General features: G+C 37.6%; 1 protein-coding gene across 5 annotated transcripts in view; it reads right to left on the minus strand.

Moving 5' to 3' along the window:
* Positions 1–378: 378 nt before the first annotated feature.
* The window catches only part of MYBPC1 (myosin binding protein C1), a 114573-nt gene continuing 96714 nt past the window's right edge, over positions 379–18237 (minus strand). For 4 of the 5 annotated variants that reach the window (XM_054079914.1, XM_054079899.1, XM_009560519.2 and 1 more), the window contains 7 exons: positions 16576–16664; positions 15004–15199; positions 14101–14240; positions 12204–12363; positions 10575–10711; positions 9513–9699; positions 379–1106 (listed from right to left, as the gene is read on the minus strand). In XM_054079914.1, the coding sequence (XP_053935889.1) occupies positions 1006–1106; positions 9513–9699; positions 10575–10711; positions 12204–12363; positions 14101–14240; positions 15004–15199; positions 16576–16664 (1010 nt within the window). In that variant the 3' untranslated portion in view covers positions 379–1005. Of the gene's footprint in view, positions 1107–3310; positions 3351–9512; positions 9700–10574; positions 10712–12203; positions 12364–14100; positions 14241–15003; positions 15200–16575; positions 16665–18237 lie in introns of all 5 variants that reach the window. The other variant, XM_054079906.1, reaches the window with a different exon arrangement.

Genomic DNA, 18237 nt, shown 5'->3' on the forward strand with positions numbered 1-18237 from the left:
TAGCAATATGGTCAGAGTTCCTTTTCTGCTGTGGTATCTACAAGAGTTCCATGAATTTCTGAGGAAGGGGGCAGATCCAGAATGATGAAAGCTGTCATGCTTGGCTTTTATAATATTTAAAATATTGAAAACATATAGATACAAAATTGCATGCATCTGTAGCATTTATCTTCACTCATGTTCTGTCCCATGTATCTTAAAGTGTAAGCCCATTTGGTCTGGTTCCTGATACTGTTTTCCATTCAGTGGTTCCTGATACTGTTTTCCGTTCAGTGTGGTGGCCCAAGTACCTGCTTTACAATATGTGGAAATTAGATGAGAAATGTGGTAGGATGAAACAGAAAAACAAACAAACAAGGACTTGATAGGTCTTAAACACTTCATCTTTATTGTACATTAAATAAAACAATTTCAGTTCAGTTGAGAGTCTGATGAGTTGGAATTAGGAAATCAAAACTTCTAAAGGAAGGTATGTTCAGCTTAAATGATCATTAAGTACATAGGTATTAATTACGTTATAGTAAAACCATATTCTGTTAAACAATTCTCAGGTCAATAAGATACATTATCAAAGAGGTATGTATTCCAAGGGCCTTATTGCACAGCTACTGGCTAATCCGTGTACTTTCAGTCTGAGAAAGAGATGCTTTTTACCATGGAGTACAAACTCTGACTGCCTCCTCATGTTTATTATACAGTTTCTCCTCCTTCCTCATTAGAACACAGAACACAATATCAAACAGAAAATAAAGCTGAACATTCCAAAATGTGTGTTGTCTTCAGTTCATTTCATTTCAACCCCAAAGCAATCCATGCGTATTCTTTCTTTTCAGTAAGAGCAGGTAGGGAAAACAGAACAACAAATAAGAAAAAAAAATAAGAAGAAGAAGAGAAAAGAAAAGAGAACCCCCAACCACACATTTGTTCTGTCATTGCAAGAACTAAAATGCTGTAATTCTGCTACCAGCTTCCGGTGCAGTGGGAGGAAACACCGTGGATGGACTCTTACTTCCCCTCAGTTTTGCCTGCCAGTACTTCACGCATATATGAATCAATGATATGGGGAGGCACTCCATCCATCAATAGTCTGAAGAACGAAAGCCCACCTACAAACAAGGAATAAAACAGTCTTCAGACTCATGGTCCCTGAAGCAAGAGCTTTATACCTTTATTTTCTGGCATAAATGACAAAGATTTAGTCAGTCCCTATTGCATACTTCATTTTGAGATGGGATAAAATTCATCCCTGTTCAAAAGTATAGCACAAGAATTAACCATTATTTAATCTCTGTACTATACAAAACATTCCTGTCCTCTTGTGCAGGGTGAATTTCATTTCTAGGATATCATATATTCAGTCATTTATCTTACCCCATGCAATAGTCTGCGATAAGCTTAACCTTAAATAACCCTCCTGGATTTCCATCAGGTTGGATCGAGTATTGGCCAAGATGGAAGTCAGCCCAGAGGGAACAATGTAGGAAACAGCTGACAACAATGAGTTGTGGAAAACATGCAGAGGCATTCAAATTGTTCTAGTACTCTATCTTATAATGGTTTGTAAGTATTTAGCAAAATATTTACCATGTAAATAACAGCTGGGATGACGTATAAAAAAATCATATGGAAAAAAAACAAGGAGTTTAGGTGCAGGTGTCTTTAGACTCCAGAGAGAGGTGATGAATTATGAAACTTTGATCTTCTGGGTAACTCTGAAGAATGATTTTGGATTTGCTTTTGAATAAAAAATAGACTTCATGTAATCACCTTAGAATGAGGTGCTTTCTCTTTGGAAGCTGTAGAGTTGTCCCAGGGTTTGAAGCTATTGTTGTGTGATCTCAAAACTGAGGGAGGCCCTGCACTGCTCCACAGAGGAGACATACTCCACATTTGTGGTCAGGATCTTCCTTAGCTGCAGTGGTGTATGCCCGTGCTCACAAGCCCGACTGATAAACAGGAACCTTTTGCTTTTAGTGTTTCTTCTAGCCTTGCCCAGCCTTTTGGATTTATGTGCTTTATGATTGTGGCTTAGCCACTGTAAGTAAAAAAATGAACCAAATCAATTTTGAATCACTGATACAGTAGAAACCTGGACTTACAAGGAAGCCATTGGAAGTACTCAAAGTTTTCTTTGGTGTTCTGGAAAAAGGAATAGGGCAAAAGATTTTTGAGGAACGTTTAATAATTTTAGCAATCCAAAACAAAATATTTCTTTCAGTGCCCAAAAAACCAGGTATGTAGTGTCTAACTCACCAGCCAGGGCACTCCAGATCCCGCTGATGCAGAAGTAGTAATTTAATACCAATAATCCAAATTAGGAATGAAATTTCATGCCATTGAAAAAAATGTAATGGAAGCTAAATATATCAGTATTTACATTAATTTCATTGAAATAAAATGACATTTGAAAGGAGCAGTGGGAAAACGGTAAATATTTTGCTAAAGCCTTAGTCTGCCCTTTCTCAAGGCGAAGGGTGGCATTTCTTGTAAGAAAGCTGGGTACTATTACTATTACTTTTGGAAACCTGCATAAGTATTCTGTTCAGATAGTTGCAAAACTACCCACTAATAACTGCACTTACCTTTGGAGCCTTTTCTGGAACACAATAAAAGCTTTAAAGCAAAAGTGCATTGCCAGGATGAAGGTATCACAGTGTCTGAATGCTTCAACTAAGTGTAGCTGAGCTGATACTTAGAATTTATCCCGAGTGTAGATTTTAGGGGTTTATAACCTTTATTAACACAACAATTATCCAATTCAAGTGCTATTAGTTACTAGTGATTATGAGACTACACTGTCTCATTTAACATCATCATCACTTCAGAACTGTTTGCTCCTGACCTTAGGTAGATGCACAATACAGACAAAAAAAAGCATGCTTTTTGGCATTCTTCTCAACTCATGTAGTGCAAGTTGTGAACGAATCATTCATTTTTAAATGAAATTAACTGTGGAATAAATATTTCATTTATGAAGAGGTATATTCCTATATGAAAATAACTGACTGCAAATGCAAAATGCTCTTTTATTGCTTGCATTTTATTCATGCTAATTAGTCATGGTAACTCAGACACTGTTAAATTCCATTGCAGTGTGCACTATTAGAAGGTATTGGGTTTTACTACTAAGAAGAATTACCGTTAAAAGGAATTATTATAAAAATCTGGTTTTATGCATTAAATCTATCATGCTACTCATTTAAAAATAACCAAAACATTTTTATTAAGTCAATCATGTCATACTAAGCAGACATTGTATGACGTGTAAACAGACATAAGCTTCATATGCAAGAACCATATGAAAGCTTACCTTAGATGACAATATACATTCAAAAATCCTTACTGTGTAACTAAGGGAGAGAGAGAAAGAGAAGTAACAATAGAATCGCGAACGCAAAAGTAGAGAGCAAATGTTGAGTAAAATTATGCTTACAATTATGTAAAGATATTGTTTTAATCCTTAGTCATGTAAAATATGAAGGAATAGAAGCACATGAAGAGTGAAAGGTAGGGATCCAGTTCCACTTCAAAATTATCATTAATGTGTAAAAGTTATATTAATAGGTACAAGTAACTATAATTCCTGTAATTAGTCTAAAGTATAGATTGGAACCAAATTATGCAACTGACATTTATGGTAAAAGTTTCCAAATGTAGCTTCAAAGAAGCTAACACACATATATATATAGTGTTTTCCACTAGGGAAAAAAGCACACACAGAACACTGAAGCTATATATATGTATATATATATGTGTTGAAACTCTATAAGGCAAAATAATCAAGTACAGACTAATTACGTACCTGTGCTCTAAAGTATGTTTACCTTGACATATATCCACATTTACATTACTTAAAGCATGCTACTTACTCCATAGGAGCCCATTCATTTAATTAAACATTTTGACTCTTTAAAACATATATGTATATAGCTATATATGTCTATATCTATATATGAAATCACTCAACTTTGTACCTATTGTAGCCGGTTAAGATAAATACCTTAGTACTTGAAATACTACAGAAACATCTAGCCTGATTTCTTAACATGCTTTAGGTTTGAAATAGCATATTTAGATGCATAATACACTGAAGAGTAGTTTCTGGGCATCTCAATAATTTAAAAATATTCTGGCAATTTTACAAGCAAACACATTTCTATAGAAAGGGCCCCATTCTCTTAATCCCACCAAACCTGAATTTAAAATAAGTTCTAGAGAAAATGAAGTAAAACTATATGCTCCTAAGTAAAAAATATTCATCGATTTCAGCTGGATGAAGATTTCATCCTTAGATTCTCTAGTGTAAGCTCAGGCAAGGATTAGCATTCTGAGCACTAACTTGTAACCAAAGAGTATAGTTCTGCAATAAAAAATACCTCTTAAGTACTGCAAATGGCTTTATGATACTTCTTTCAATAATTCTTCAAACAAACTGAGAGCTCATTTTTTTCAGTGCAAATTTCTATCTCCTAGAAAGGTTAAGTGTTTTGGTCAAGATATTCACAGTCATTAAATAAGTTCCTTATAGGTATAGGAAGTTCTATGCTCAATGGCATAGCAGAGATACGTCTAAAACCTTTGTAACTCTGATATTAAATACCCATATTCTTGATTAATTTGGCCTTCTTTGCTCATGTGACATAGACATTGTATGCCATGAGACACTAGCTAGTTTAATCTAAAAAAGCAAAGAAATACACACTTTGCATGCAGAAAATGCGTTTGCATGTGGAAAGAAAGGAAGGGAATGAAATGGAATGTCCAGAGAGGTATGCTGATTATAAACCTGGTTATTCCCCGCCAAGAAGAATGGTTCTCCTGGGTTAATTACTCCATGATATATCACTGCAGAATTAGAATATTCATAGTGGTATTTATTCGCATTTGCAATACTTTCCAGTTGATCTTAACACCTTACTTATTAATATTTCTAACATAGCACCTTTGCTATTGTCAGCCCATTAGAGTCATCATCAACCTTGATTTAGCTCTTAAGTTAAACATCCTCCAAAAATATTTGTTTCATTATAAAAGGAGCACAGTGCTTTGTCTGATTCTTTTCATTGACCTCAGAGAAACTGATAAGGAATCCATTCCTTACTGCTTGTATGAGAGATTTACAGCTGTAGTTAGGGATATACCTCAAACTTAAAAGATATATATTTTTAGTTTTCTTTATATAACATATATAATTAGATTCTGTGTATGTATCATCTTTCAAGATACCTGAGGTAGAGCTATTCTTTTTATAGGATCTATTACTTGACTGTTCAGCACATTTATATTTATGAAAAAAGCCATTGTACGTGCAGTTGTAAGCAGCTCATGTAACTGCCATCTTTAAGTTCAATCAGCAAAACTAAAGACAGATGAATGAAGTACTGTCCATCTGAAATAACATCAGTAAATGCATCCCCACCTTTTTTATGAGGATAGTATAAGAATTTTTATTTTCTGTTGTTATTATTGTACTCATAATTATCATTAATTATTTTTCAAGAAATAAGTGTTAAACTTAGTGACTACTAGGGGTTTTAATTTGGCACTCAAACACGGTAAGTGAGTGGCTAAAAAGGTCATTGTAGCATACTGATATTATTCATAGCCAGAGTATTCGTAGCTAAAATGGGAAATAATAGACTGTTCTGTGAACGGTTCTATGACATTTCTGGGATCAAACTTATATGTATGCATGATAAATTTCAGCTCTCCAGCACCTCAGAAACAGATGGATAAAAGACTGGCCAATATAAGGAAAATTGACTTATACTGTTGCATGGCGTAGAGCTCTTTAGCATGACTTACTATCCAAAGATCTGTAAGAGTAGCACTGTAGCTAGTATATTCACCATATAGATAGCATAGCCTTGAGCCTGTTTATGTCATTCAGGCAACATTCAACATTTTACAAATTCATACTTTGATTGTTTCTTGTTGGAGTAAAGCTGAACCAGTTTAAAGCTATACATATGAAAACACGCACACACATACACACACACTGCGCTCCATTTCCAGCGAGTCAGAAATCTGTAACTCTTTGCTGTGTGTCAGCATGTTGAGTAGTCATCCGAAGAGCCCTCCTAAATGAACAAACAGGCTGGGAAACTTAAGACAATGATAATTCAACACATAAGTCAATAGAAGAGTGAAATAAGATTTAATTATGTTTTTATGCTCCAGCTCTTTAATACTTGTTTGCATTTGTCTGTATCATATAGCAAACCCTGAGCCTACCCTGCTTTGCCAAGCTACAGCTGCCGTATTCACTTAATCCTATTCCCTTTGAATTCATCAGCTGAACTGCCAGTCATACTAAGAGCGTCAGCGCCAAACCCTTGCAACAGCTGTCCTGCGTCTAAGCCCTGCAAATTGCTGGTCTAAGCAGTCTTCAAAAAGGAGTCTAAAGTAAGGGCTAAACCTGCCAGGATGGAGAGAGGAATCTCAGCAAAGGTGACCACAATACCGAGCTCGGAGGGAGGGAGTGGGACTGCATCAGATGATGGTTGAGGCCAGATTGAGTTCAGGAGCCAATCATTAACTAGGGCAGGTGGTATTTAGTTAATGAAGCAGCCCGTCACATACCTAAGGAGTGAGAAACAATACATAACCCAGGTAGGATCCTAGCAGCATTTTTCAGGACTTCTTCCAGGTGTTATGCAGAACTAAAGTACTGCTCTGAGAAAGATGGCTATGGCATAGTATTCATTCTTTTTCACTTGATCTTTCAAAAGAAATATTACTTTCTTTGTGAAGAAATAAGGCTTTTGATTCTAGGAATGTCTATGCTACAAGCCTTTTGCAGTCTGTGAGAGGTTTTGTTTAAAAGTGGGGAAGGATGGACTAAATTTTGTCTGAAGGGAGTGATGTTTACACCATCATTCTCACTGTAGCAAAAGTATGTTCAACTGCAACCCCAAGATAAGTTGTCAGATGAACTGAGACCATAGGATATGCTGCAACCTGCTCATAGGGTGATTAATACAGTCATCAGGATGCGATGCAAAGCTCACGAATCCATCTAGAGTTTCCTGTGGATTAAATGATTGGGAGGGTACTTGAAACTGCCTGAGATGCTAGGGTATTTCTTTCACTGTTAAGAACTGATTAAAAATCTCAGTCTTACAGAGTCAGAAGCAATCTTAAGATGTCATTTAGTGCATATCATAATCCTAACAAATTGTTCTGCAGTCATTCTCCTAAGCTGCTCTTAAAGGTTCTTGGTACCAAAGACTCTACAACCTTTGCAGGAAATCTGCTCTACTGCTTCACTGCTCTGACTGTTGGCTGCCCTAAATGTTTGCTGCCATGTTGTCAGATGTAGGTTTTTTGTTTTAATCTTTAATGCAGCTGTTATGGAAAGAATTAGGTGGCAGCCTGTCAACATAGTATGTTATGTGCTCTCGGTTTTCTGAATAGTGTTCTGAAATAGGACCTATAAAAGTTAAATAAACATTTGTCAGCAAAAATCATCAAGGACGTATCTCAGCTGTACCTAGTAACGACCTTAATGGACAGAACTGTAGCTTTTTTTTTTCCTAGTTATATTACTTGTAATTGACTGGAGAAGGATCTAAGCATTCGCAGCTTATTCCAGATACCAGTCCATAAATGTAAGAAATTAATTTCCTCATCATTGTTATCAAAGGCAAAGATCTCTCCACACTTCTCTCTTAAGCTCTTGCTTCCACTGTTGGTGAACAATTTCTTGGAAACTCTTAAAAGAGCCTGAATGAAAACGTGGTGTTTTGTATTACACTTCAAAACCAGCAAGCTAATTCATCTTGATTTCAGTGAATAAGATTTCCAAGATCCATAGAAGCACCTACATTTCACAACAGCTGGAAAGGAAATTACTGAAGCATAATATGTAATCGATGGCCACATTCAGACTTCGAACTTCCTAAAGTGGAGAGATGTTGGTTACATTATTTCTTGTCTTAAAAATGTTCAACAGTATTCTGCGCATTATGTATAAAGAATTCTTTGTAAAACAAAGGACAGAAATAAACAACTTCTTGTATTTAAAATATAGTATTTGATTGTACCACCAGCAAAGTGCTGAGTGTGATTGTGTGTAACAGCTTTAGGGCTTTGAGGACTTAGGAAGTTTAATGAAAAAACAAACTTGGCCTTTCAGTATAAAAACATAGATGAAGCTGCCTTCTCAGGTGATGAGGTCTTCTGTTACACTGTGAAATAGAGTTTGCTGGTGATTAAGGAAAACAATCATATTTCCAGGATGAGGATATCACCTTCTAAACAAAATGTCTCAGAGATAAATAATGAAAATTAAGAAACATAGTATGCATATTTTTATTACATTAGTTAAATGTTCAGCTTCATAGACCACACGCTTCAGTGGCTTCTTGCTAGCAGTTTTGAGCTGTGGATTGAAACACATCAGAAAATACAGAAAGTGGAAATTGAAATCCAAAATAAGCACAATACAGTCCATAAGGTTATTAAATAGTATGGTTTTCATTATAGACTGGAATGATGCAAATAATATAATTAGGGTCATATTCAGCTAGCCTAAATTTCCTGTAAATTCCTGAGGAAGACACTTCCTGTCAGCTGGTATTAGGCAGCAGCTTTCTTTACTTATAACCTCAAATTAATTATTTTCAGAAATACTTAGCTTATTATACAGTTGAAGCAAAAGCTTTTGGTGGGGGTTAGTCCAGCTAAATATGACCCCATATTTTCCTAGGAAGTAATTTTCTGAAAAATGTTGTCCTGACATTATTTGTTAGTAGTCCAATCCAAATCCTATTGCCAGTCATGATATGGTAATATCAATGGTAAGCTGCCTGGAATTAATAAAATATATCTATTAATGATAATAAAGACATGTCTTCAGTTGCAGAAGGCTAACCAGCTTGGTCCTGTTTCCCTGTATTTAAAAAAATCCATGGTTTTTATTATTTTGTTCTTAAATAAAATCCAGAAAAATTTATCGAATAGGTTGTGTCCTTGGGAACAATACTGCCTTTTGCTACGTGATTTTGCTAACAAATTACATTAAGAAGTTTTCCTTGAAAGCAAATGTTTGTTTAATATAGAATTTTAAGACAGAAGAAGACTGTCTTGAATTCATCTTTCTCCCTTCTCTTCTTCTCCCCTTGCCATTTCTTTCAGTGATCTGTCTGTTATGCAAGCTGATTTTTTTAATGTTTGGAGTTTGTTGGGTAAATGGCATAGCTCTACGAGGTATAGTCTACCATTCTGTCACTTGTGGAGGAAGTCCTTGCCATCATTAAATATGTGAATTGGAGTGGGGAGAAAAAGGGCAATATAGCATTAGCATAGAATATTGGTCCTCAAAAAGAAAATAAGGCAACCAATATAGTTTATTTTGTCCTAATTATGTTGTTATTTTCATCTGGGATAGTTAAAAAAAAAAAAAAAAAAAGGTGTTTGAACTCCCTTTTGCATTTGCCTTGCATGCTTTTGACTCCTGTGTAGATGGTGTTCAGACAAACAGGACATTTAAAGTTATTTAAAACCATTACCTTTTACTTCCAGTTTGCAATCAACTTCTGCCTCTCCAAGTTCATTGACTGCTCGGCAGGTGTAAGTGCCTCCATCATAGGGACTAGGTTTGCGGATCTCCAAGGTGCAGACACCTTGGTTGCTGAACATCCGGTACTTTGGGTCATTCATTATAACGACTTTGTTTTTCAGCCAGGTTATTTTGGGCTGTGGTAAAAACAGAAGAAAATGCACAGGCACAAACCTATGAATTTAAATATTTTATCACTGCTTATGATATTCTGTTGAAGTTGAGTAATCCAGGAATCATACAAAATAGGTAAAGGAAACTGTAATTCTTAACTCAAACATAAACACAGGCTATATCATGCATCTGGTTTTAAGCATGATTTCGTTTAGTGTAACTTCTATCACATAATTAAAGTCATAAGCATAAGCCTGTTATCAATATAAAAGGTGCTGTGTAATAATACCTTTTGACATTCAATTACTCTAAGTCAATAATAAAAGCGTGTTTTGTCACAATATTGCACACAGAACAGCCAGAAACTGTGAGGATGAAGAGTGAACAGCAAGCATGTTCTTAAACACTGCTGAGTTCTTGTTTTACTAGGTCAGTTTAGATTTCACAACAGTAAACAAACCACAAAAAGACACAACTCAAGAGAAATTAGAAGAAGCATTACACAGTGGGGCTGAAAACCAGCATGGTCCCCAGAATATTCCTGCAACATGCTTTCTTAAAGCATAATTAGCTTTTTATAAAATCATTATGGCTTTATTTTAGTAACAACCCTTATTTATATATTAACTGTACAGCTGTTGTCAGTGCTGATCCCAGAACAGCAGAGCCTTTTCCTGAGGTTCTGCCCTTTCACCGAGTTGTCTGTGGGGTTAATATCAGTTATAATACCTATTACATATGTACGTAGTTCCTTTTTTGTGTTCTTTAAAACCCACAGTACTTTTTGCCTTCAGCCTGGCATGTGAGCGAGAAAAATAGTAAAAATAGTATTACAGTTTTTATTGTCAGGTTAAACTCTTTTGTGTTTCAACTGATACTGTTATGAGCTATGGTTTACCTTGGGGTTGCCCCGAACACTGCAGTTCAAAGTAGAGTTGTAACCAGCTACAGCAAATGTGTTGACTAGAGGCTGAGTAAACAGTGGCCGTTCAGTGAAGTCAAAATCGTCATAAACTGGATATTTGTAGACTTTACCTATAAAATGATAATAAAACACTTGTAAAAAAAAAGCATTGATGTGTAGTTACATTACCAAGAACCTTAAAAAGGCACAAAGAGTCTGTTCTGATCTGCACTGCTTTAGCTACCAACTTGACTCTAGTAATTGCACTTATAGAAGAGGCTAGTAGTGAGCTTCCAAAGTGACTATAGTTGTTGGCAGTGCTATAGAGTAAATGTCTGAGAGATCCTCTTTGTTTCCTGAGTAGATGGTATACGAAGTAGTAAGCTTTTATTCTGTGTCTTTGCCTGCGAGCCTTGTGTGTTGCAGAACAGGATGGATCCTGATTGACGTACTGCGGGATGCCTGCCTTGACAAGCCATATTCACTCTGTTGCCAATTACTTTTCACAGTTGGTTCTGATTACAAACTGGCTCTGTATCTTAAAATCCATTTTTCTTTCTGTTTCCTATGGTGCACTAACAATAGAGTTACCTGAATAGATGTAGTTTCTGTATAAGGAAAATATGATAGTAAAATCTAGTTTCTCACTGCCACTTTATCCATGCTTTGCAATGGAGATTGCTATCAATAAATCATCTTCACCCACAAACTAAGCTGTCATTTAAAACAGCTGGACAGACTAACATCTATTATTGTTCGCAGGTATCATTAGGCTTCTTTGCTTCACTGAAACCTGATCTGAGCTCTTGTACTGACTTCATGAAAGTACAGGTAAGCAGTGATGAAAAGCAATTCCTATAGTCATTCTTCGGTTCATAATCCCATTTCAAAAAGTGAGGTAGTTTTCTTCTTACTAATGGAAGTGGGGTCCGCTACCCTGGACCTTCATTCCTTCAGTCTGTCACTGTGGCTTGTACAGGTTGTCTGTCCTTTGCATCATGGCAGCAGTCATGTGTTCATTTCTTTTAGATAAATTCAGGTGATCTGGTTTGATTTTCTTTAAACCATCTGTTTGTAGAATTTCTCTTTCATAAAGGGGCAGGTAATTTTTTTTTTTTTTTTTTTTTTAGAGTTTAAAGTACCACTTGAAACTGATGGTTTCTGAAATGTCAGGATTTTGACCACAGAGATTTGGAATTTGTCCACCTCCACCTGCAGGATATGCCTTACGTGGGGCCTGCTTGAAATGGACATGACCAATTGCACAGTTGATGCCAGATCTCCACTGGGAGGCAGTGACCCACCACTGCTAACAGAATAGCTGCTTGATTCCTCTCTCAGCTCATCTTGACTCAGATCTGCCAGTTGTGATAGAGTATGAGATCCCAGATCATAGAACATGTGAGAACATTGGAGAAAAGCCCCATTCTTGATTGAAAAAAGAAACTATGAACTGTGTGGACAAACCAAGAAATCCTAATATGAAACTCCCTATCTGTTACCTGTACCTCATCTTGGGGCCACAAATGCATCAGAATGCCCTAGAGATACAGCCTTTCCCTCTGATCACCTTCCAGACTCGGAACCCCTTCCCTTTTGACAAGAAATGGATAATTAGCTAACCGTCCTTTGCAATCAAAGCGCTTTCTTTGGTCATTGTTGCATCCTCACTGAGGCCACACATATTTTCAGCGAAGACTCGGAAATAGTACTCGTTCCCTATGACAAGCTCATTAATGGTGGCACTGGTGCGGTGGTAGTGTTCCATCACGGTGAACCACTCCTGGAAGACACAAACACAGAGAGGAAGTAGCGACCTGGCCGTCTCAGCCATTAACTGTTTGGAAAAATAATTAAGACTGTGAAAATAAGAGTTTTCTTTTAAGGGAGTGCTAATGAATACTAAAATACTAGAAGCTAACAATAATTAACCGTTCTCTCTGGTGAGTGGTAATGAGAATATCACAGAGCTCACCACTAAATAGTGAAGAAAGAATGGAAAGTGTACTCCTCTGAATTGTTACACTCTCTTAGCTGGGAGGGTTTGTTTTAGAAAATCCGAAATTACAAAGGTTGTATTGTGCAAGTCATGGCAGGGTCCTCCATCCTAGTCCGCGCTGCTGACAGAGAAGGCACTGCTGCAGATAAGAAAAGCTGCAGGCTGAGGGCGTAAAAGCAGTAACATTTCCTAATCTGTGGTAACGTGTACCCTCAAAAGGCCAGTGCACTAATCTACCCTCTGTTCCACGGTTGCACGGTTGCATAATTTTATGCAAGTGACCTTCTGATATCTAAAGGCTTAGATGAGGAGGTGGGTTTTAGTGCTTTAGTCTTGCAGCAGTAATGGGACATATGAATTCTACCCGAGTACACAATAACTAAACAGCAAGCTGAGATGAAAGACATTAATGCTAAAAGTGCAATTAATATAAGGTGCAATGTTTTTACTCTTCTTTACTCTGTCCTATATAGTTTTCTTGCATTTCTGAAGGTGAACTTGTGCTGAGTTCTATGTGCCACAGTTTGCATTGGTATTTGGTCATCTTTAGAGCCAAAGTGTCTTTTGGGAAAACAGGTTTCTATAGAAAACCAGTTGTGCCAGAACTGCAGAATTCAGCACCACAGAGAATGTGGGGAAACTACGACCTAAATCATCCATGACACACTAGATCATGGACACTGCTGTTGTTCCTTTCTCCTTAACACAGTAACTTAGTGGCAGGGGACTTCATTGTTCTTGTCACTGTACTTAGACCATCTCTTTTAGAGAAAGAAAAAATGAAGGACGGGAAGGGAAACAATAGCACAGGAAGAATGAATTAATCAGACTATGAAGCACATCAACATATTAAAGAGGGAGGTGGAAGATGGCGCAGCAAAAAGATTCCCTTAGATAAGGCAACTCCCAAAATATTGTCCTAAATTTCCAGTGTTTAAATTAGTAGTAAGTGTTAAATGTAAGAATGAATCCAGCTACTGTCTTTCAAGGAAGTGTAAAATTCATGTTAGTCTAATGAAAATGACAAACATCTCTTTATTATTTTTCATCTGTAAATCTCAAAGCAGTTTATGCATTCATTACATATGTACCATTTTGTTATGGGTTCTAAGGAGTGGCAGTAACATGCACAGTGTGACATTCACTGCTTTGAAAACAGCAGCATTTCATTTTGATTCTAGTAGCAACCTAATGACTTCAGAATTAATATTTTGGCGTTTTATTTTTTATTTTATTTACTGAGACAAAGGAAAAAGAGCAGAATCACTTCCCTCAAATGCACACGTCTTTTCCTTCTTAGTCCTCCTCTTTGTCATAATCTGAAAAAATTTCCATTTCTAGGCTTTAGATACAATGAAGAGGAGATTTTTTGCAATTTTTAGAGATGCTTTACAGATTTTCTGAACACTGACTAATCAATACTTTGTCCACCTCAATCAATTTAAGTATGTAAGTCTTTTTATTTTTTAAAGGTAGAATTCATAAGTACGTCAAACTTTTGAACATGTCCTTATTACTTACCATACTCTTCTTATCTGCTTTTTGAATAGTGTATCCAGTAATGGCAGCATTGCCGTTGTCTTTTGGTGGCTTCCATGATAAATTTACATTCTCTCCCCAGACATCCTCAATAGTTACAATCTCAGGTGGGCCTGGGCGATCTGTAACAAAAAAATAGCTGCTGTCATTTCCCACTGTTTGCTTTCTCTGTCCATTTCTCTGCTATATACATCTTCCACTTGGTTTGATTTCTCTCTTTCTTACAACACACACATGCCAAAGCCAATGCCAAAAAAAACCCCTGAGGTTACTAACTAAAACGTTCTGAAGTTAAAATGTCAGAGTTATGAAAAATGTAACTTGAGCACTTTGTGAGTATGATTTCTAATATGCACATGCTCTTTAATTGCATAAGTACGTGATATTTTAGAAAAGTTAAAACCAGTCGAAGATGTGTTCCTAAAGGACAAAGACAGTCATTATAACAGCTGTGCTACCAGATTTGCCTGCTATGTAAAGAAATAGATTGGTAAAAATGAAAACCAAATATGTTTTCTTGTCCATCTTTTCTACTTTCATGTAGTTTCAACATATAGAATTTCTTCTACATTACACTTCTGATAAAGTTATTATGAACTTATGACTATTTCTGGCTTTGAATACCACTGAACAGGAAAAAAGCTTACATCCTGGATGGAAAAGAACATCAAAATCATAACGGTGAAAAAAAGCGACTGATATGTTTCAAGAAGCACCTTCCATTGTGTAGGTTTACTTAGAGACCACAAATCTATAGTTGAGAAATTGGGTGTGGAGATTTATCAGTGTCAGGAAAGATGCTCTTCATGATTCCTCTGTTTTCCTATAGCCTTGGAATGGAAATGCTTCTCTGGCATGCATTTATTTCTGTTTTTCAAAACATACCAACAATCTGGATATCTATCGTAGCTTTGTCCACCAAGTTCTCTACTTCCACCGTCATGTCATATTCTCCAGAGTGGCTCCTTTCTGCCTTTCGGATGAAGATGATAGTGTCATTTTCAGTGTTGCGGATGTTGATTTGGTTCTTGTCTATTGGGGAACCATTTTTCTGCCATGACACTTTTGCCCTTGGTCTTCCCTGTAAGAAGCCAGGAAACAATTTGTATATGATTTTGGGAGAGAAAAGAGTGGGAGACATAATGGGTTTATTTCCCATTTTCCCCAAAAAAGAAATAAAAACCATCCTGAAAGAAACTGAGAATTCTTTTTAAAATCAGCATTTGAGAGAGGTGCAGTCATAGTAATCTAAAATGCAGCTTGCTTTCTACTTTTTTTTTCCAAAGGACTGAAAATATTTGCAAATTCTGGCTAAAGTGGAAAATTAACTTTCTGGCTCAATTTGACAACCTATTTCCAATTTTCTAGAAGAAAAGGAGAAAAGACCCCAGAAAATGCAGAACAAAATGTTTTACCTTCTGGAAGTGCCTACATTCTCTATGCTGCCAGTGAAAGAGGAAAGTAGTGGACTAAACCTCCAGGGATCCCAAATTCTCCTCTTTCATTGCAAAAGCAGTTGGAACAATTGTTAGGTAGGCTGGATTGACATCATTTGTGTGCCATTTTTGTGGGCCAAGTAGTGCCGAATTTAGGTACTTATATCAGAGTGAATTCCACCTGCTTTACCACGGAATTTGCCTCCCAGGGGCAAGCAATTTGCAGATGCTGTCTGAAAAGGGTGTTCTCACACCTTTTTGAATGCCTTATCTTAAAGAATAACCATAGAATATTCCTTTAATTTCTCAAGACCACTGTATCTGCAGTGTATTCCTGATCAAGCTTTATTTTGGCTTTTAACAGCCTCGTAGAAGCCGTATTATGTCCACCCAGTATCTTTAGGTGTGCAGACATGAAATGGAAATGAATTCTGACATAATTCTTGTATTCAGAAGAATAAGGACCCTGCAGGAAGCGAGACAGTCACCATTGTAAAAGGTATGGGAATGAAGATTAACACAATGCTGTGGGAAAATGTAGTGTATCCTTAGAAATAGTCATATTATAGCTGTGGTCTCAAGGATGTAGAAGTTTCAGTTTCTATAGGAGACAATGAAATTCTGTCCACTCTTCCCCTCCCTCTCCCTCTCACATGACAAGAAAATGATTAAATGCTACGGTCCCATCCTTGATACCACATGTAACTACTGCCACTGTAACCACTTGGCATTGTGCTAACAATTGTCTTAAATGTAATGTCTACTGTGAGGATTTATTAGTGATCTTTGGATGACAGATGACAAATCTATCTGTCACAGATAGATACCCAATCCATTAATTGTCTTAACTTCATTTCTTTGAGACATTAAAGTAAAAGGTTTCAAGTGCCTATGTACTTCAGTGTGCTTCCACATCTGCTTAAGTTAACTCACTGGCCTAGCGAAGTTACATAGAAATATGTTAAAAAGCAGCAGGATAAGAAAAATGCGGTATTTTCCTTTCAGTATTTTTAGTTCTTACCTGGAAAGGAATAACGAGATTCACAGTTTCTCCAACTCTTCGAGTATAGGTTTGTTTTAAGTGTCTTGGTAGACGAATCTTTGGAGGTTCTGAAAAAAGCCAAAAGCTATTGTTTGACTTTTATCTTCTTTTTAACTGGAGACAGCACTGATGGGCATCACCATGACGGAAAGGCTGTGGATGTAGTGTTCTTGGACTTCAGTAAAGCCTTTGAAACAGTTTCTCACACCATTCTGCTTCAGAAACTGTCTGCCTCTGGCCTGGACAAGCACATACTCTCCTGGGTTGAAAACTGGTTGGATGTCCGGGCCCGGAGAGTGGTGGTAAATGGAGTTAACTCCAGCTGGAGGCCAGTTACAAGTGGGGTTCCCCAGGGCTCAGTCCTGGGTCCAGCCCTGTTCAATGTCTTTATCAATGACCTGGATGAAGGCATTGAGCGCACCCTTAGCAAGTTTGCAGATGACACTAAGCTGGGTGGAAGCGTGGATCTGATCGAGGGTAGGGAAGCTCTGCAGAGGGATCTGAACATGCTGGACTGCTGGGCCAAATGCCAGGTCCTGCACTTGGGGCACAACAACCCTGTGCAGTGCTACAGACTAGGAGAAGAGTGGCTGGAAAGCTGCCTAGAGGAGAAGGACCTGGGGGTGTTGGTTGACAGCCGACTGAACATGAGCCAGCAGTGTGCCCAGGTGGCCAAGAAGGCCAATGGCATCTTGGCTTGTATCAGAAACGGCTCGACCAGCAGGTCCAGGGAGGTTATGCTCCCTCTGTACTCAGCACTGGTGAGACCGCGCCTTGAGTACTGTGTTCAGTTCTGGGCACCTCACCACAAGAAGGATGTTGAGTCTCTGGAGTGTGTCCAGAGAAGAGCAATGAAACTCTGGGTGAAGGGGCTGGAGAACAAGTCTTATGAGGAGCAGCTGAGAGAGCTGGGGTTGTTTAGCCTGGAGAAGAGGAGGCTGAGGGGAGACCTCATTGCTCCTTACAACTACCTGAAAGGAGTTTGTGGAGAGGAGGGAGCTGGCCTCTTCTCCCAAGTGACAAGGGACAGGACAAGGGGGAATGCCCTCAGGTTCCATCAGGGGAGGTTCAGGCTGGACATCAGGAAAAAATTTTTCATGGAAAGGGTTATTGGGCACTGGAACAGGCTGCCCAGGGAGGTGGTTGAGTCGCCTTCCCTGGAGGTGTTTAAGGGACGGGTGGACGAGGTGCTGAGGGTCATGGTTTAGGGATTGTTAAAAATGTTTGGACTCGATGACCCAATGGGTCCCTTCCAACCTTGTGATTCTGTGATTCTATGATTCTATGATCAGTATAAATAGGAGACCTTGGGGTCTACAGTTCCCAGAAGGGATTAATGAGTGAGGTATCTTAAATTTCTTGGTCTCATAATGTTACACTATTGTTTTTTGTAACACAAAATGCTGTGGTGGTAGGTGAGAAACTTTGTGCGACTTAAAAAAAGCAACGTCAAGTTCTGCTGGACAAAAAGCCTTGGAAGTCTGAGCAATAAAGACTGAAACAAAACAAATAAAAAGAATTATGCATTTTTAAAGGTGGTTTCATAATTTCTAGCAACTGCACAGGTGGCTTAGTAAGGCTGTATCATCAGTTTCCAACAAGTAGTGAGTATGAGCCTTAAAAAAAACCAGAACTAAATAT

Source organism: Cuculus canorus, chromosome 1 (assembly GCF_017976375.1).
Source record: "Cuculus canorus isolate bCucCan1 chromosome 1, bCucCan1.pri, whole genome shotgun sequence".
Taxonomy (NCBI): Eukaryota; Metazoa; Chordata; class Aves; order Cuculiformes; family Cuculidae; genus Cuculus; species Cuculus canorus.